Genomic DNA, 21409 nt, shown 5'->3' with positions numbered 1-21409 from the left:
TAAAATTCTATGACTGGAAATTCATGAAAAGTACTTGCAGTGATTACTACTGAAGTTAATGTGTAGTCAGTGACAAATCTGGATTTTTAGCAAGCAACATTGGTAATAACAAAAGAACAAAACCAAAAAATCCTCCACTGAGTCACTGCTATATCCCCATGCAGTATGTTCTGCAAACAGTCCATTATCACAGTATTTCCCTCCTCCCAAAGTTTGAAAGCATTAAAGATAAAAGCTTCTGTTTGGGAGCATTGCCTAAATAGCACCGTGCTCAGAATGTAACAGGAAAGCCAGTGGAATAATTAGTTCTAGCTTTGCTAGTCAGAAGAGATGAGTCATCCACAGTATGGATCAAACTATTCACAGCCATTTGCACTTCTGGGCTATAAAATGATGTGTGTGCTCTCTTGTTTCGGCTCCAAGCTTCCAAGACAGGGACTGTCAGTGAAAACACCCAGGAATGAGGTTGTTAATGCCTGTGAAGTGTGAAGATGAAGGTACTAGGAAGGCAGTGCTGAAGGGATGAAGGCACTGAAGGCAGTAACCTACCTTCATCTTGGTTTATGGAATGAACAAGCAGCTAGGACCAGACTATACCACCCTCATGACAAAAGCCAACTGGAAATTCCTGAACTTTCTTAGCTAGACCACAACTTAAACAAAAATGAAATTATATTGGAAGAAGAGCAGAACTGGTCTAAAGGACTTGACACTCAACACATTTGACATATTTCTTAAAACTGGAGAAAATTTTATGTGTTGGTTGTTATTTTCACTGAGTTATTGTGCAGCTCTTGGGTTTTCAGCTCTACTAGGTACCCAGAGAACAGTGAAGCTTCTCCATGTCATTATAAACCATTCAGCTGAGTGAACAGAACATTTGCTGCTCCTCAGAATCAGTTCAGTAATCAGTTAGTTTGGGACAGACACAATACTTCTCATCTCCAGAAATGAAACTACACTACATGAAAAAGAGGCACGTGCAGCTCTATTCCCAGCAATCAGGAATCACTAAAAGGTTATTACATCACTTCCTGGTAACAGACTTGGGAACCTGTGCAATCCTGATATTCCATGGGGCTGTGACTCTGCTGTCCATACATATCCACTGAAATCGTCAGCCACCAGGAGAAAGGCATAGTACCAAAAGGCAGCAATGTGAAACTGGTCACTCCCCAGGGGACATGAGAAAGACTTGCTTTCAGACCAGCTACAGAAAACATGAGAAGTCACCAAAGAAAAACCCTTTGTTTCCTTTAGAGAACTTCCTTTCAAAAACTAATATGTACTTACTTACACAAACAAAGAAACAAATATACAACACAGACACTCTTAATAAGCCAGTGGGTCAATTTCTCCAGTAAGTAAGAAGATCAGAAAAATAAACAAATAAAAAAAATACAATCTCTGTCACTTTTTCTTTGAAAAAGAGTGTGTCTATTTTTCCCCTTCTTAAGAATCTAAGCTTTTCTACTGGAAAAATGCAGGCTTCAGAGCTTCAATGCATTGTTTTCTTGTACATCATCCTAAGTGTCCTTTACTGGCTACAGTGAATACAAAGATAGTTTTAATTTTACATAGCTGGACTCAGTCCATAGCTGGACTTCAGTCACAGCTGGAGTCAGTGGGTGACTCCTGACTCCTTCATTCACTTCTACCCAGACTTTTCTTCCACTTGGCTATCTGTAAGCACTGCTTTCTGCCCTATTTTACTTCCAACAGTTGTACTATGGAAACACTTGTAACATACTGCCAAAACCTCTTTACTCATTCGTGATGCCAAATTCCTTCAAATTTTCAACTTTTCTCTTTCCTATTGCAGCAGAAATCAACTTAGATTACATGCTGTTTCTCTCCCTGTCTCAGTCTTAAGCCTTATTTGATTCACTGGACATAGTAATAACATTTCCATGGAATTTGAGGATTTGTATGGGAACTCAAAAACACAGGGATTACTTTGGTTGCTAGCAAGAGCTATTCTGCAAGTTGTAACTACCTTTGGATGAGAGACACCAGGGTTCCCTTAGGCAATGCAACATGCTATCAGAGTCTGTGCTTTAGAGAAATGCAAGTTTAAGCACTGTATTTTACTGTAGTATATATTATGGCCAAGACAGGTAGACAGTTGAAAGTTACCAAAATTCCTGCATCTGGTATTGCTTAGGCAACTTGTGACAGCTGCAGTGGACACCCAAAATGTTCAGTATCAAAAACTTACCTTGAGTTTTCACTGGATCAGATATTTGGCTCGGGTCGCTCAGCCCATATGCATTAGCTGCTCTCACAAGGAAGAGATAAATTGCATTAGGTTTTAGCCCTTTAACTGCAAAACTCTCAGTTTTCACATTTTCAGCTACAGTTTGCCAGCTGCTCCCTGATGCATGGCTAAGGATAAAACACACAACAGCAGGTTAGCACGTGGTTCTTTAGCAACACATTACACGTAAACATAGAGACAGCAAGATCACACGAGACTCACGTACCTGAAGGCCTCAATTATGTAAGAGGTTGGTGTTGCACCTGAATTCAAATTAGGTTGCCATGACAATGTTACTGTATTTCTGCTGACATCTGTAACCTCAGGCTTTGATGGAGCACTAGGAATCAAGTTTGGGTCAGTGGGTCTTGGTGGCTGCACTGGGACTCCAAACTCTGACAAAAGGAGAGAGAAACACTGAGCATGGACAGGAAGCAGCTGTAAGCTAAATGCTGCTCACATCTGCACTGGCAGTTAATGACAGAGTCAGATAACTTCTACATTTCAATTTCTTCCTTTCCATCATGTATTTTCTCCTGATGGAGTTACCTTGGACCTCTATGAAGGCGCTCCACGTGGCTTCACCACTCGGGGTTGAGGCAATGCAGGTGTAGCGGCCGGTGTCGCCCAGCTGAATGGGAGAGGAGAAGAATAAATACTTGAAACAATCAGGCACTCAGTGGGCTAGAAAAGCAATTACAGCTCTCCACGTTCCCCCATGAATATGGATAAAGGTATTAGCCTGCAAAAACTTTGCAGCAGAAACTCTCCTTCCATTAGAAGTTATGATTTTGCCAAAGCAAAAATGGGTGTTTATTTCTGAGCAGATTCTAATTTAATGTTAACTATTCTGTAATGAGCAAACTGAAGGCCATTTCCTGTAGCATTTATTCCTTACTCTGCAGAGGTCCTAACAACTAAATTGAGAAGGAACTCAGATGACAAGACCCCATACAACTGTCAACCTTCTACATACATAATGCCCGGGGATTTATCAGGACTGGAGCACTGGAGAACACGTCACCCTTAAAGCAAAGCTTAAATATTGCACAGGGTACATATGAGGCTCCCTGTGTTAGTATAAATTTCACTCTACAGCAGACCCAAAAAAGAATCTCCATATGCTATCCTCATCCAGTTCTCTGTGTTGGATTATTTGTCCATATGTGACTTAATCACATTTCAAAAGTGTTTCTTTTTTTTCTCCCAAAAAAGAAATGTTATCCTCCTCAGGTCCCAGCCTCAGCAGATGAACTGAATGGAAGTGATCAAAAATCAGAGATTCAAGCTCTAAGTCAGTCTAACTTGTAACTGGCAGCAGGGCAACTCTAGGGAATATGGTAAAGTGATGTATTCAGCCTAATCTAAAACAAAATAATTACTTCATTTCAAACCACAGAAAAGATAGCAGAGAATATCTAGTATGCTACAACTTCCCATTTTAGAACATTTTGAAGTGTGAAATGCATGACCAAAAGCAATACTGGCCAGGTACTATAAGTCCCTGAGGAAGTCAGGCATTTGTCAGGTTAAGCATTTTAAGCTATGTTACACTGATAAGTGAGCATGTTTAAACACTAAAAGCTCTGATGAAAAAGCTGCGTATGTGGCTCTATTACTGAATATGCTAAACAAAGTTTTTCTTAACAAAAATTTTAATTAACTAGATCATTTTAATCTATTAATGCTAAAGCCCAAATAATGTAACAATTTGTCTTACCAATACATATTCCCCTTTATGTTTTAAGTGCCAAATAAGTCCCTTAATTAATACCTTTTTAGAGCATTTTTCATTATGAAAATAATGTGCCCTAGGCAACTGTTAAGCATAAAGAACGTACTATCTGAAAATATGAAGTATCAAATATTTTAGTTCATTTATGTAACCTTTCATTAATTCTAAACATAGGGTTTACTACATCAAAAATGCCTGGAGGTGAAAGCACAAAATGAAACAAAGCAAGAAAACCCATTTGCCAGTTCAGGCTACCTTGGCATATCTGATCTGCAGTGCTCCTGTCTCCAGCTGCTTGATGCGAGAGTCTTGGGTGGAAATGAGGATGCCATCCTTTTTCCAGAGGATAGTGGGCATTAAAGTGCCTGTGGCCACACAGTTGAGTACCAGAGTGCCATCCACAGCTACAGTCTGGTTCACAGGACCCTGCCGAATGACAGGGGGCGGCCGGTCCGCAATCACTGCCAGGAGGAACAACAGGAATGACATCTCTGCAACTGGAAGCAATTTTCTAATCATCTAAGCAACAGCAGTTGCTTGAGGCTTTGAAACAAACTAAAAATAATTAAACAAGTAATTAAAGTTGGAGGCATGCATAATTCAGGGCAGGGTGCATTATAATGATGCAGAGCTAGGGATGTTTAAAATGATACATAACGCAATATTTTCAGAACAGAGAAAGGACTGCATATTACACACTGCTATCCTCCAGGCATTCTCCAAGTCCAATGTCTTTATGAAGTGATAATGGAAAAAGAAAGGACTTCCCAGAGTCTTTGGCAAGGCAGAGATTTCACCTTCTCACCATTTCTCATCTTTCACCACTGCCAGGCCTGTGTAATACAGCATAAATACTTCCAGCATTTAAAGACAGAGCAAAAGGAGGTAGGCAATCAGAGGGTAACCTCACAAATACTCCACTGCTTAAATAACCATTTTGTATGTGCCACCAGCTCATCTTGGTGCTGTGTTGTAATCGTGAGATGCCGAGCAGTAGGGTAAAGCTAACACAAATGGATAGAACCATTTTGGAAAGTTCCTAAAGAAAGTTCCTTCTTCTGTGAAATTTTTTTCCAGTAGTTTCTGACTTTTATGAGGACTTCAGAGCCACAAAGAAATCCCACTGTCTATGTCAATTTTAATGCATCTTTCACACAATGGAAATTAAGCGCTATTGATGGGTTATTTAATTATACTGCACAGAAAAATATAAACCAGTCTCAGTATTCACTGAAAAAAAATAATTGGTAGTATTCCATAATGCAGAAAAGAAGTAAAAGTTATATTTTTGTGTTTTGGGGATCCACTTTAGCCATAATTTTAAATGTCATAAATCTGTTCAGCAGTGGCATGGGGCTCACGTAACTTAAAAACTGGTTTGGTAGCTCAAATATAAACCTGAAGTTCTGATAATTTGTGAACATTAGATATTTCTAAATTACTTTTCATAACAACAGACAGGATGTTAGCATTGGTTTTTTGGCTAAATTCCAACTCCCATAATTTCATTTGCATGTTCAAATAACACTCTGTTTTCAACTGCATTATTTATCCTTTAGTTCTTGTCCCAACCTGTTGCTACAAACTTTAAGGCCATTAAAATCCCTCTCTGCATAGACAGACATAATAAGCCTACTTATAATTTGCATTTGACTTTGACAAGTTTGTAAAGAACTTTGCAGTTGGCAAAGGTAAGGAGTTGACTGATCTGCGCTTTATAGGAGAAATCTAATGACACTGAAATTCATGGCTCATTTAAGGCCACTGAAGTTGATGGCAACTCCTCCTACCTTTAGGAAAACCATTCATAAAGTTATTCTAATACCTTTACAAATATTCAGCATATTCCGCCTTCGCTTTTACAGAAGTACCAAAAACTGTCTCAAGACATTATAAAAAAAACCATCTACTCATCAGATCAATCCAGAGCATACAGTAAAGAGAATGCATTTAAAATTATTATTTCCAAGTTCAGATGGCATAGGTCATTAGCAGAAAACTGTTGTAAATATACTTCTCACCCTGCAATGGCCTTCTCCCCAGTGAAAAAAAAATGGAAAAAAGAGGATTAGGAAATGTGGCTTACAATTTGTGAGGAGCCAGAAGGGATGTAGCCCTATTCCTCCTATAGGAGGGGAGGGGGAGATAAATAAATAAACAATTTTATACTACAGGTTCACTGCATGTTTCTAGTACTTTATTATTTCTATGTTCTCTACAGGGCAAAGGGCTATTTTATAGAAGCTTCTCAGACAACAGCTTCCCTCTGCTCAAATCCTCTCCCTTATCCTCTTCCTCTGTAAATGCTAAAATTAGTATTTTCCCCATGTATCTCTGCTGTTAAAAATAAGACGTATTTCTGATAATTGGCCAACTGGCCTCACATTACTGCTTGTAGTCATGCTCCCTGTAGCTTTCTCATCTTGTATTCCTTCCTAACTACTCCTAAAAAGGGATGCATAATTTCTGTTATTCTGCTGATCTCCATACAGGTTGACAATTTTTTTCTTCCCAGCTAAAACACAGTCTTAAGAAACAGGGGGAAAAAACAGGTCAATGAAGGGCTAAGTAAATGGCTACACAATAAAAGGGATAAAGAACCAAGCAGCAAGCAATCTGAAAGTAAATTAAATCAAGTGGGAGAAGTTAAAAAAGAGTCAGGTAAAAATTACCAGATCTGACAAAAATCCATACACTGAATATACTTACCAAGAACAAAATGGAAATATAGAGTTACACATCATCCAGAATTGTAAGCCCCTGACAGAGATGGCCAAACCAGGATTTTTATGTTCAAAGAAACATGCAATCCACATTTATGCAAAACAGATTTCAAAGCAGTGTCACATCACCACACTGCTGTCTTCAAACAAAAATAAGAAAACTTGGAAACGATAAAATGAATCTATGATTACCATCTGTAACTTCCAAGTAGGCTTTTGTTATGATACTTCCTGCAACATTTAAAGTCTGGCAGATGTAGTACCCCACATCAGATCTCTGCACATTGGTGATGGTGAGGTCTCCTGTCTGGGAAACTGAAAATCTGCTGGATGACTGAGGGGGCTGGTATGAGAAAAGCAGATTCTAAAAGACATACAGGAAAGAAAGTGGGGAAAAAATAGGTAATAAAAATTCAAATATCAATATGCATAAGTTTAATACAGCTAAACAAATTAATCTTTTCATATTATACAGAAAACATTCTGCTCTTCATGTCTTAAGCTTGTCTACACCACAATGTGCATAGCTTCTGTAGGATTTTTTAATGGTAAAATAGGTGCAGATGTGCACATAGAATTGTGTAAGACCTTTGAGATTGCTCTAACACTGTCTAAGATCGATACTGGGCTTTGCACCAAGAGTAACAGAGTCTAGTGGAGATGTGAAATGTACAGATACCACAATGGTGCAAGCAACTGTGGTGAACCTCAGTAATTTGCTTCAATGTTCTTTTTTAGAACTTGCTCCAGGGCATTTGTTTGCTTTCATTTAAATGCAGATGGTGGTTTACTTATCTGTATTTTAACATTTGCCTTCCTACAAATGGAGCAGTTTTTTAAAAAAGAGATGCTCTGTAGGTCTCTCTGAATAGAGTGTTTGTGTTTTCTGAAAAGTTGTATAATACTGAATTAAATACTATACCTATTTAGGTAGTTTGGGTATGAAGTACACAGTGTTTACCAAAAATTAGTTGGGGGTTGAGTTTCTACCTCTGGTTGAACAACTTGTGAATAACAATAGTTTAGGAGGATATATTTAGTTCTTTTTCTTAGCTAACTATATTTTGCATGTCCAAAAATTGTCCAAAGGAATGGGACACAATATCCAGTACTAGAAAACCCTATCCTCAACCTCCTCTTTCATTTCTCTCAATCATCACAAGTGGTCACCACTCAGCTGAGTCAAAAACGAGTGGGGAAAAAAAAAGATGTATTAGACAGCATGTGGCTAAATAAATAAAAGAAAATAAAAAAGTAGATAAATAAAATACAAGCATAATATACTGCTATATATATACCACTGAAGATTATAATCTAAATTTGGTCGGCAGTCTAGTTGTACGTAGGTATTCAGACAAAAATGTTGCAAATGGAGTAAAGAAGCCCATCTCCAAGTGTTCTCAATTTCTCTGCCCTATTGTTTTGAAGCACAAAGAACCCTGTCATATAGTCTTGCACCATTCATTCCTTCATTCACAGGAAAACCAGAATCCCATACTCCTTCTTTCCTTCCAATAAAGAATACTTTGTGCCACATACCTCCTTCAAAAGATGACTGAAAGAAAACTGCAATTCTCTTGCTGTGCTATATTGTGTTTCATCCACTAGCTTTCAAGGTCCTTTACAAAGAAGATGAAAATAATTTTCCCTCCCATTCAAATAAGGAACTTGGGAGAAAAAGTGACCTATTCAGGTATGATCTGTCAGTCAACTGATGGAGTTGGAAAGTAGTTCTCCTCAGCCCAGAACCAGAGTCCTGCCCATGCAGTGGTGCAGATCAATGCAGCCAATAGTTTAGTTTGCCAGAAACTCAAAAACACATGACAAATTAACAGCTGCACCATAAAGCCAGAGCCAAACTTTCTGAAAATCTGGGATTGTTTGGGGCTTTGACCAAATTTCAGCATAAGTCATCTCTCCATTTCTTAAAAGTTCTCCCTGTTAGGTGAAATAGATTATCAGAATAGTGAAACATGGAATGTTTCTAGCTGATTCACAGATTTATTTTTACATTCACGGAGGAAACAGGAGACAGCAAAACATAGATCCTATCTAGTAAGACTGACATCACCTAACATGCACATGCCTCAGAAGCAAAGAATAAGTATCCAGCATCTCCAAACTCTAGACTTGGTTTACACATCTTTAAAACAATAATTAAAACACTTTTCTGTCACATGAAATAATTTCTTGAAGAAACTGCCAGGAAGGAGGACAGAAAGGCTGTTTCACCTGGCTCCCTTCTCTCCTCCAGAAGATGGCTGGCTGAGGGTTCCCCGTTGCTTCACACTGGAAAGTCACTGTCCGCCCCAGTGCAGCCACCTGGTCTCGAGGCTTTACAACAAACTGGGGGGGCTCTGAAAGGAAAACACCAACAACAAATCAATCACACTGCCATCAGCTGATTTGAAAGAGCAATTTGCCTCCTGAGTTTTAATGGTATAAACCAGAACAGTTAGGTTTCTTTAATAAGGAGAAGCAGCACAAAGACACATTGGTCTCTAAAAGCCACAGCTTCAGCATCACTCAGATCATCTTTTCTGTCTGGACCTCCCAATTAAAACTCTGACTGTGCAACACATGCTTTTAGTGCTTACCCAGTGTACAAGGAAATGAGTCCCACCAGCTTGATGAGACTGCTGCAGAGCAACAGTCACCAATACAAACAAATCTGCTACAATTTGGTTTTTAGAGGAGGAATAGGGCTGCGAGCCAGAATGGAGAAATCTTTGAGGGACAACTGGCCCAGAGGTCACACTTTGTTAAGGGCTACAAGACACCCTGCTGAGCAACTATGAATTCAGTCTTACACACACAAAACTCATCATCTCTGATTTAGGAAAGCTGAGGGGAGAAAAAGCCCTTAAGTGCTTATATAAGAGACTATTGATGTAGTCATGATCTCAAAAAAAAAACTTGAAGTCAAAAGCCCAAGAAATACTATTCAAATTATAACCACTTAAAATCTCCAGTTCAAACATACTGAGAAGGAATGATTTTAAAGGAACAGCAGAGCTAAATGTCTTCCTCATTTACATATGCAAGAGCATGTTCAAACAAAATATATATGCAAATGAAGGCAAATTTGAAACATCTGCTCAGTCTAACATTATAAATACTGCCAGCATTGTTTGATTTATACTGACTTCAACAACCCCTTCATCCAGTAGTAAGGAGAATGTCAAAAAATCATGTCAGTCACATAAAATAAAAAAAAAAATCAGCATAGATGGCATTGGTGATGCTAGCACAGAAAAAAATCTAGCATGTTCTATAGGCTGTTAACTCTTGCTTCGTGAAAAATGTGCATTAAATTAAAGCCCATTTATTTATTAATTTCCATTTTTTCTGATCATCTGCCTAAAACTAATTATGCTCTTCCCTTTCTTTGGATTGAGACTAAAGGGGATGTTTTGTATCTGACTTTAAGAAATCAAATGATTACGATATTCATTTCCTTTTTTTCCCCTTGCAAACATTGATGTTTTCACAAGATTTTCCTTGTAAAACAGTGCAAAATATGTAATTCAAAGATGTGTTTGGCAAACATCAAGCGGTACTGGCTTTATCTAGAATAAATTCAATAACACTTATGTCCTTCTTTAAAAAAAATGCTTTCAGTGTTCCTGTGGACCAATTCTTGCAGTTATCTGTTCCCTCTGCCTTGTGTCTACTCCCTGGTGAGCTCATATCAGAATATATTCTTCCTACGACCCTCCTGCTTTGAGAGGAATTTTTGAAGCATAGCACTATTGTCTATATTTGGATGCAAATGCTACCTCTCCTAGCATTTCCTTAGATAAGAAACTATGCAAAGCAAGGCTAAGATTGACCCACTGTAATTAACTGACTTCAAAACATTTAGCTCTGAAACATCCAACCAGTACCTCCTCGGCAGAAGATGCGGGAAGACTTTGACATGACAGCAGGTTTAATTTGGGAAGGAGGGAGAACTGGCTGGGGGTTGTGAGCCATGGAGAGGGGGAAATGGAGATGAGGGTGAGGCACCTTTGTTATGCTGCTAGGTTCTAGTAACGAGAATAAATTTAGCATACAGTTAAATGTAGGGCTTGGCAGGTTCTGTCCTAGCCTCTGACACAATGCCACGCAATGTGGAACTGAGGGCTTCTAAACCCTGAGCTACTGCAGAGGATTTATGAGGCTTCAGGTTCTGTTGGACTCAAGGACACATACAACTATAAAGGAAATAAAATGGTCCTGATCACTGGAGAAATAGCTGGGTGATTGTGATTATAGTACCTCGAGATGACCATTCAGGGACTACTTAACACAAAAAGGAAGGGGAATTCAGTGTTATAGGCAGCCATGGTAGAATTTATTAAATATAAACAGGTACATATTTGTCTAAGTATTATTCTAAATACATAGTTATACTATGTAGAGATACTACTCTATTATATTTTTATTATATTATATATTTTTAGAGATACTACTCTAAAAATATATGCATATTGCCCATATATGTATTATTCTAAATCTATTGCTATTAGGGTAAATATTAAAAATCTTATTAGCTTCAGTGTCAGAAGAATTAAACAGGGTTAAGTAAAACTATTATTAAATTCCATTCTGTGTTAACTGTACTGAAAGCTGTTTCACTGCCTCTTTTTTAGCATCATTTAGTTTTATTTCACACCTTGGGTCACATACATGTGGTATGTAATGATGAGACTGTAAAAGATGCCAAAATAATAAATCCCTGTAAGAAAATCACAACTTCTATCCTAGAAACCTTTTAACCAAACACAATTTTTTCAGCACACTTTGAAGTTCAAGCCATGCAGTCACTGAAGAAAGGAGACATTAGGATTTGACTCGCCACATAGTATAAAAACAGACAGAAAATTTGCAACCCGTTACCTTTCTCTTTGCCATTAAGTTACCCATACTTCATGCAGAATTTATTCTGTTCGATGTGTCTTGCCAATAACAAGTGAAAGATGGGAGCTGAGTGGTTGGAGGACATGGAAGGGGATGGATGGGAAGGGGAGGAGAAGTTCCCGTCACAGTGACACGATGACTAGAAGATGGCCAATAAAATTTCAACTTACCAGACACAACTAAAAACAAAAACAAAACAAAAAGAAAACATGGAATAAATAAAATTGAAACAGACATGAAACAAAGCAAAGAATAAAGCAAAATTGAAAAAAAAAAAAATTAGAAAATGGATCCTTGGTAAGGACCTTAGAAAGCAAACACATATTCTGATATATGAAAAATAGGTTTATAATGTTGAACGACATTTTTGTATTTTGATTTTTTAACAGCAGTCTCTATCACATACTGAAAAGCAGGTGGTAGAGGAAAATGGGTAACAGACTGAAATACTGGCCAGGCAGTCTAGGTTCTACTCCAAGCCTTTCTGAGGAACTGATGTGTACCTTGAGTAATTTTTTTTCCCCACATTATTATTATTCATTCACATCAAGTTTTTTCCATGGCAAAATTAACTTAAAATCTCCAGTAAATATCAATCTGCAACATTGCCGAAATGGACCAGTAATATTTACAGCCTTTCTAAAGCATCCAAACATTTACAAATGGAATATATTTTTCTGAAACCAATATCTGTTAAAAAAAAGTTTTTTAAAAAAAAGAATAAAATGCTAAGGCATTTAGGCCACACACAAATCTCTTTAGTATAGGATTGCTGAGTCAAGGACATAAGGCTCACTAATAAACTGTAAATGCAAAGTATACCACAATTAAAACAAGTTTGAAAAGATTCCTAACCCTGTTCTTTGTCCCCCAAACTGGAATTTCATTAAAATATTCAAAACAAAACATTTATTAAAAAACATTAGATGTTTTGGAAATTATCAGTGGTACATTATCAAATATTAAATTATCCTTCAACCATAGTTCAAAATTTTCATGAACTTTGAAATGGCTCAGATCCTGGCAAGATAACTTTGCTTATAGAAGATAGGCATGTTAGAAATTATTCCAACCTCATATCAGTGACGGAAGGAACAGATTGAAAATAAAAAAAAAAAAAACAGAAGTAATGCATTTTGAAAATATACACAGATACGGACCAAAAAAGAAAAAAAGTTAATTAAAAAATAGATTAATTGGTGATAATTACAGTAAAGGTCCAAAAATATATAATTTTTTAAATGCATGCTACACTTTGGTCTCATCACTTTATGCTGAGAGTAAACCAGCTCTTGTTCAGCATGGGCACACTTTCATGTCGAGTAGCTAAGCACCCTCAATTCACCATCCTCTGATAAACACATGCAGGAAACCAGAAATATCCACTTTGCCAACATTCATTAGGCATGAGGAATCCTGGCTACCTGTTCTAATAAATACAGAGGACTCCAGGTGTGTTACAAAAAAAGGCAGAAAGAGAATCAGACAGAATATCGGAATGTGGAACATGTTGAAGACAAGAACCTGCAACTGCATATGCCAAACCCAGATCAACCAGATTTGAGTTTCATAAGAGACTTTTTTTTTTTTTAGGAAATAATCTCAAAGAGAGGAAGTTTCAAATACCATTTGACAAAGATTTGAGTTTTAAAGAATTATTCTGGATATGCACTAGCCTTCTTTAAATGGTATTTCTCAAAAAGAAAATCAGTGTGCATTACTCTGCTCAGATTATCTGTAAATCTACAGTTCCTAATGACCAAGAAATGCTACACACGAATTCCCAAGAGAAATCTGCTCTTCCCCAGGATTCAGCTCCCAGCTACTCTTGTTCATGTATAAGTCTGTATTTCCCAGTAACCGTTGCTTTTCAACTGAAAAGCTCTTTACTAAACTTGCAATCTGACGTGCTCTGGAATTAGAAATGATTCTCCACAAAACACCACTCATTGTACATGAAACAGCCTGATAAGAGACTTAATGGAATGAAATTCTTGCACAGAGAAAGCAACTCTAAATTTTTTTTTTTCATTTGTTGAGTAGTGCCAAGAAGAGGAAAGTTCAGCCTTCTCAGTAGCAATGCAGAGCTGCTCAAGTCCTCTACTGTAAAATGCCTAACAGGGTGCTCAATTATATTTCCACAAATTAAATTAACTTTTAAGTGCTGAATTTCCCCTTTTTCTTTTTGTTAGACATTTCTTACTGTAGGTCAAAAATAACCCTGTCAAGCAAATATATTTTTTGGTCCACCTGTGAAAACAGAGGGGACACTGATACATGAAAATAAATCCCTGTAGAAACAGGGCATCACATTGGTGGCAAATCTGTGGAAAGGGCAAAGGGTGAAGTTTCATAGAAAAAATTTGAACAATTCTGTCAGAAGGATATCATGTGGTTTAAAAGAACAACAATAATAGCAACATCTACAACAAAGACCACATTCTTAGTTTGATTTGCAGCCTATTGATATCTAAGGTTACTAAAACTGAAAAGCAAATAGTTTTTCCTCTATTATAGCACATTTTATTTGACACCACTTTCAATTATAAAGTAAATTAATTTTCCCTGTGTTAATCATGGCTTTTCACATGGCAATTAGGTGGAATAACCTGTTTGTAAAGGCAGGAAGTTAGCATGTAAAACCGCAACTACCAAAGGAATAATATTTTTTGCCTTTCATATAATTTCCTTGACATGCAAGGCTTTTCATGGAAGACGTGTCCAGTTGCTGAACAAAAACCAAAAGAAAAGTGGTTTCCAGTCTAGTGACGTGATCTTTTAATGCCTTATTCTTTCCAGCAATCCTATCAAGCTCACTGGGACTATTGGTATCATTAAATCCACTCACAGGAGTAGGAATTTGCAGTTTTAGGACTTAAACTACAGCCCTAGTACAGTTGCCAGATGTTAATGGAGCAACTATTACATTTGACAGATGTAGCTTTGTAGGTTCACATGATAATCAGGTTGGAAAGAACCTCAGAGGTCTCCATTCCAACCTCCTGCTCAAGAGGGTCAGCTACAGGGTCAGTCAGGGCTTGATCCAGTCAGGGCCTGAAAAATTGCAAGGAATAACAATGCACAGACTCTGGCAGCCCACTCTGCTGCTTGGCTGCCCAGCCAGTGGAGAAATGCCTTTTCCTATCCAGCCTCAATCTCCCGTGTTTCAACTTAAATCCATCCCATCTTGTGCTCCATCCACGCACTGCTGGGATGAGCCTGGGTCTGTCTCACCCTCGAGTCTCAGATGAGACCTCAACATGCTGTGTGCAATGCCTACGCCTCAAAAAGGCACATTTTGTGCCTCATTTTGTAGCTTTCCTCACAGAGGAGAAGGTAAATGTTGATCTAGTGTTTCTCTAGAACCCACTGGGTTCCTCATATTTAAAATAAAACATTACAGCGTTGCATCCGTTTTTTTCGCTGCCATTAGGGAAGTTAAAAGCTTCAAGTACACCACTCTTGATAGCTTGGTAGCAATTATCTATCACAAAAGGAGTAGAATTATAGACATTTTAATTTATGTATAATAATAAGATGCTTTTGAGATCTTGGGATCCAAGGTGGTACTTAACTACTAAAGAGTATTTTGTTCAGCGTGTTTAATACTCATTAATTATTGTTCTCAATATACTATTTATAAATATCTTCCAGGTGCTTGGAAGATATCCTGTTATTTAACTGCCACAAGTTGAACACTTTTGATTGAAGCTCAATGTATTTCCCTTTTGATTATTTAAAAAAAAAATCTTCATGTCTTCAAGGACTGCTGGACACCAACAGAGGTTATTATAAAAGAAGCAAGAAAGTATAACTCTACACCAGAGAAATTAAACAATCCCAATTTTCAGGCCAATAATTACTCACAACAATCAAGCTCATATCCAAACTTTAGCTTCTGTATAAATAATTGGCCATTATGACTAATCTAGAAAATGGCAGTCACAATGAAATTTGGATTCCTTTCAAGTGATTTTGTGATACATTAATCCCAGTTCAAGTGAAATGCATCAGAGATTGCATGTGCCTGTAGGAATGAAGTGGTAGGAGATGGGACAGGAGTATGAGCAGATGTGCTGGAGTAGACAGTGGAGTGAGAAGCTGGAATTTCCATTGGGATTGGCTGGGTCCAGACTAGACAGTGAGAGGGGAGAAACTGCAGAGCTAACAACAGAGACAGCACAGAGATTGCTGTGTTATCTGTCACGGAGCTGAAATTCAGCTGTTTGTCATCTTCACATGAAATAAACAGGAAACCCACAGTTTATGACCTCTATCTGAATTTTCTGTACTCACACATCTGAAATGTGGGGGTACAGAAAATTTGGGTACTACAGTCACATGTAGAGGAAATATAAGAGTCTGATTATGTTTAGCAAACTGGTCAAACTCTGACTTTTCACACCTTAAAAAACAAACTAACAAAGAATACTGAATAATTCCAAACAAAAACTCTGCAAAAAGCTGCCAACATCTTCTCTTCAAAAATGTGTTTAACTTCTAATCCTGCTAAATTCTGAAATCTAATGAAACACTTTTTATGTTCAAATATCTGAATGAGGACCATTGAATACCTCCCTGCAACATGACTACCAGATATTTATGTTGGTGTTTTGCAAAAACTATTATTAAGGGAGATAGTTTAAGACAATGTGCCATGTTCCACTTCCTATCTGGTGATTTGTAGGCTATTTGTTCTTATCAAAGCAATCTGAAACTCTCAATATCCTTGATATGCACATCTCTCTACAGTCATTTGTGGGAAGTATCACTTTCTCCAGAGAAATAAACAAAAGCCTGAATCTCTTGTCCTGAAAAGATATAAAAGCTGCCATTCAGCTGCCTCCTGGCTTCAGCCTGTGAAAAATACAGGAAAGCAACACCAGGTACAGTACAAAAGAACTGGGATATATCACTTTCCATCCTCCCTGGACTCTCTATTTTCAGCTGTCACTGCAAGAGGTATAAATACATATCCACACAATTCACAATTTTTCCCAGATTTTCTGCTGAAGTTCCCATTCATGTGGGACCAGGCTGGGCCACCCTTGCTCACTGTGAATGCTTTCACAGTGCGTGGTCCCAGAGCACCAAGTTTGACACAGAGCAGCACAAATGTCTGAGCAAAGTCTCACGGTCTGGCGCCGAGCACGCCGCAGCCACAGCGCTGAGGTAAAATGTTTACATGAGATTTTTGATGTCTCAAATCAAAAGTGATGACTTGTAACTCCAAACCCCCAGCAAGGGAGTGATGGTGGTTTATTGTATTTATGATGAGTGGAAAAATTCTGTTTTAGACTGCTGCTGATTTGTCAGATAAGCACTTCTTAAGTTTAAAGGAACAAGTGACTACATTAGTTTCAAATTTACCAAACCTGAGAAGATAAAAATTTGATTTGAAACAAACAAACAAAAAAAGATATTAATTATTTTCTATAATTGTAATGTGAAGAATGAAATTACAACAAAAACAAGTGACTTACTAGTTGGAAAAATAGTTCTGATATTAAGACCACTTTTAGAATTAGTGAAACCCATAAGAATGCTTCAGTGTTACAGACAGAAAAGTGAACATGGAGAAAATCTCAGTATCAATTAGGTGCTGCTTTCCTCAACATACTTTCAAAGAGTTTTGTACTTTTTTAAAATTCATATTTATTTATTTTTGTTTACAATTGATTCACATTCCCTCTTCTGCCTGAACACTGAAAACCAGTCCGGTTGCCCTGGTTCCAGCTGGGATAAAGTTAATTTTTCTTCTTAGTAGCTGGTGTAGTGCTGAGTTTTGGATTCAGTATGAGAATAATGTTGATAACACACTGATGTTTTGGTTGTTGCTGAGCAGTGCTTACCCCATGTCAAGGACTTCTCATGCTCTGCCAAGTGAGGAAGGATACAAGAAGCTGGAAGGGAGTGTGGCTGGGACAGCTGACCTGAACTGGCTAAAGGGATGTTGTATGCTATAAAATATATTGCCCAGTATTTAAACTGGTGGTAACTGGTTGGGAGCTGCTGATCACTCTCCAGGGGAAAGTTGGTTGTCCTTCAGCAGGTGGTGAGCAATTGTACTGTGCATCACTTGTTTCTCTTGGATTTTATTTTTTTCTCTCTCTCTTCATTACTATTACTGGTTTTGTTATCATTAGCATTATTAGCATATTTTACTCTGTTTCCATTATTAAATTGTTCTTGTCTCCACCCACAGATTTCTGGATTTTTGTTTGCTTGATTTTTTTCTTTTCAGATTATTCTCCTCATCCCACTTGGTGGAGAGGCATTGAGGGGCTGTGTGGTATTAGCTGTCAGCTGGGGTTAAACCACAACATGTGCTGGGCAGTAACAGAGAAACAGGCTGGCTGGAGTTTATGCCCTGCCCAAAAAGTGCCACTCTCAGGGTACTGAGGGGCTGCCACCTGCATTGTCACTGTGCACTTCCTCCAGAAGCCTCAAGAGAGCTGCAGTCTGGAAAATTGGTGGTCACATCATCCTGACACTGCCTTTGACCGTGCAGGGCAGGATATATGCTCTCATTCCCAGCACACGGCACATGCCTGGCAGGCTGGATTTAGCCTGTGCCTCTGGGCTGGAAACATAAAGAAAGGAAAAGTTCTGGCGCCTCTGTGCACTCAGGAGAGCTGATGTGCTCCAGGGGAAAGTGGTCTGAGCAGGAAAAAAGGCACGCGTCACTCCTTGGTGCTGACAGGACAGACACAGCCTTGGAAATGTCAGTGCTTCTGGAGCTGCTGCACATACCAGGGAGAGAGACAGGCCAGGGTAAGGCTTTGGAACACCCCTAAACACAGATGTCATAACACATGCAGACTGGCAGCTCAACATCACCAACTCCAGAATCGATTCTAGAGATGAGCTTCAAGCACCATGAATTCAAAATCAATGATTCTCCTTTCTGCAGCAAGCAGGAATGTGCCTTCTCCCAGCTTTGCAGTGGCAGCAACAAGCAATTTGTTTAGAGAGCTTGTTGTTTCCCCTATTGGCATTAAAATGTCTCCAAGCTTCTTCCTCTCCTTGGTGGTTTAAACTCCACCCTCTGCTGATAAACACCACCAAAAGATCTGTGCATTAACCAAACCTCCTGCTTGGGTGCTATGCTCATTTCAAGAGCAATCAAATGGCATTAACTCCTTATGATTTCTGGCTATTCTGAGATTTAGTTTAAGCTGAGAGGTGTTTCTTTCCTCAACTCTGATTCAAAAAGGCAAAATCTGGCTCTGTTTCAGCTGTGTATCAGTTCAGTTGTGTAATTATATGAAGTCTCATTTTAAGAAGGGAATGAATTTTCCCTTTAAAAAAATCAAGATGAAAATGGCTACACAATTGTGCATGATTGTCTGTATGTGTGAGGAACCCACTACAAAAATTTGTGGGTGAAATGTACTCATATGAGACCTTTTGCTTTGCAACTGATACTAGGAAAAAAATGAGATAGACCAGAATCTGTCCTCCTGCAGGATTCAATGAAGATTTCTATGATAAAAAACCAAAAATGTGGAAAAAGGCTTTACAATGCAGCTTTAAAGGTAGCACTTCTCAGGTTAATAGATGTAGTACACAGTTTAAAATGTGTATAAAGCCCATAGTCACTGCCTTGAGGTGACAAAGAGAAATCTGAAATATGGAGGGCAGAAGACAGAGAGGGAGAGAGGGGGATTTAAGATTTTCCAGAAGCTCCTCTCCCAGTCTACCTTCCCCCTCCCTTGCTCTGGATCCTCCTAATCCACACTATAAACCAAACATAATTTAGAGAGCACTCTTATGACGAGTCTAATTCCATCTATTTAAAAACTAGAGTAATGTGGTACACTGTGAAGTCCTGTTTCCCAGGCTTCTCTTTTCAGAGAAGAGAAGTTGTCTTCCCCCATGTTTTAAATGAACTGAGGTAATTTTAGGCACTGCTGCAATCTAAGTAGTCGTGGCTACAAATATTTACACTAAAGCCTTTTAAAAGAGTGAAAAAGGATGAATTTTAAATAAACTGTGCAGAAGTACAAAAAGATTATGATAGATACTATTTGAAGAATTCTTAGGAGCTTCCTACTGCATTTTTTGACTTACAGTTGAAGATAGTAGAACTGAAAAGGAAACTGAGTGGGATTTTTTTTCCCCAGCTGTTTATGATAGCACAGAGTACTTCTTGGAAAGGAGAACTTAAAATCCATAGCAACCTTCTTATAACAAGTTAAAGCTATTTGTGAAAAGTGGCCAAGGCCCATGATCAAGGGATACCAACACACACTAAAAATGGAAGGACAATAAATCTCTGCAGTGCACTAACTTGTGATCATTAAAAAATGTTGGTTTGGGCATGCAGTACTCAGTGAGGAATACTCTCAAGTGAAATGTATTATTTCAAAAGAAACCTGGATTTCTTCTCCTGGGGATGCCATACCCCCCACATAGATACAACCAAGTCTACACTGACATCCCAACTTATGTTTCAATAATGTTAACAGGAAGCTAACTGTGCCATATTAACAAAATTTAATTATAGGCAGCAAAAAATTACAATGTGTAAGAATTCTATGCAAGCCAGGCTATCCACCATGTACCAAGAATTTTTACTGTCACTGAGGCAGAAATGGGAACAAGATGCTTTAGGAAATAATGATGATCTGCAAAAATAAAATAAAACTAAAAAAATCAGGGATACTTAGCCTGGTTTTCATACAGTTCTGTCAAAAGATGACAATGCTATCAAAAGTTGCAGGTAGTCTGAAAGGGCCATCAGACCTTGCTGGTGGACAGCTGGAAAAAAACCAGAACTCTCAGGTGACCCCCTGCTCTGTACTGAGACCCAATGTGTGACCTTAACTGTGTCAAAAGAGAGAGCAGCTTTCTAATATGAGGAGGTGCAAGTCCTAAGTGGGCTCCTCATAGGCCAGAGAGAGACAAAAAGAGAAGAGAATCCCTGCCAGTCCTGTGTTTAGAGAGCAGGGAGCATTTATGAGAACAAAACAAGCAACCTCATCCATCCAGATGAGGACTTTGTTTTTGCTTCTCTGTCCTGTCATCCTATTTCATACTTAGAAGGGTAAAAAAAGTCATCCCAAACTTTGGGAATTAGTGTGTGGTCATAGGACAAGAGGAGCATGCAAACACCTCCTGCAGAAAATGATAATTTATATATAACAATTCAACCTGAACAAAGAATTTTTTTTCTTTTACTGGAAGATTCTGATACTGAGCCTACAAGGCAATCAAGTCCACACATAAAGACAGAAAAAATCCTTATTACTAGTTCTTGAGTGTTATTCAGCACCTAGCAACAAAGCATTTTAGTATTCAAACAAAACACAACTCGTAGTAACAAATGGTACTCAAAACAGCCTACCAAAATTATGTTTGAAATATTAATATCAAAATTATGCACTGTTATTCAGCATTTTTAAATTCCTTGAGACCAATTCAGAAATTACTGATGCCAGTAAACTAACAAAAGTAAGGGACTGTACTGCATCACTGTATTACTCACGGGCTATGAACTAGGCAAAAAATAAAGTGTGTATTACCTTTTTACAGATGTTTAACATAATTTAATAAAGCTGATGTTTATTTCAGAATGAATGTATAGCAAAAGTAGTGCTTGCTGAACAACCAATTAAAATTATTATTCCCTGCACTCTGATTTTATTCATTAACCCAAAAATCTTAAAATTATACAACTTGTAGTAAAATTGTACTTTGTCTATTCCAAAGAAAGAATTATTGAAATGTTATCTTTAGAACAGCAGTCACAGTAGTCTGCAGCAGTGAAACCTGATACAAAAACAATTG

General features: G+C 38.0%; 1 protein-coding gene across 2 annotated transcripts in view; it reads right to left on the bottom strand.

Annotated features, from left to right (window-relative positions):
- The window catches only part of ROBO1 (roundabout guidance receptor 1), a 687040-nt gene that overhangs the window by 54424 nt on the left and 611207 nt on the right, over positions 1-21409 (bottom strand). For both annotated transcript variants that reach the window (XM_066571924.1, XM_066571925.1), the window contains 6 exons: positions 8948-9072; positions 6908-7079; positions 4248-4453; positions 2807-2888; positions 2484-2652; positions 2219-2385 (listed from right to left, as the gene is read on the bottom strand). In XM_066571924.1, coding sequence (XP_066428021.1) covers positions 2219-2385; positions 2484-2652; positions 2807-2888; positions 4248-4453; positions 6908-7079; positions 8948-9072 — 921 coding nt within the window. The remainder of the gene's footprint in view (positions 1-2218; positions 2386-2483; positions 2653-2806; positions 2889-4247; positions 4454-6907; positions 7080-8947; positions 9073-21409) is intronic.

Source organism: Molothrus aeneus, chromosome 2 (genome assembly GCF_037042795.1).
Source record: "Molothrus aeneus isolate 106 chromosome 2, BPBGC_Maene_1.0, whole genome shotgun sequence".
Lineage (NCBI taxonomy): Eukaryota > Metazoa > Chordata > Aves > Passeriformes > Icteridae > Molothrus > Molothrus aeneus.
Note: the sequence above shows the minus strand (reverse complement) of the source record. Positions and strands in the feature narration are given on the sequence as shown.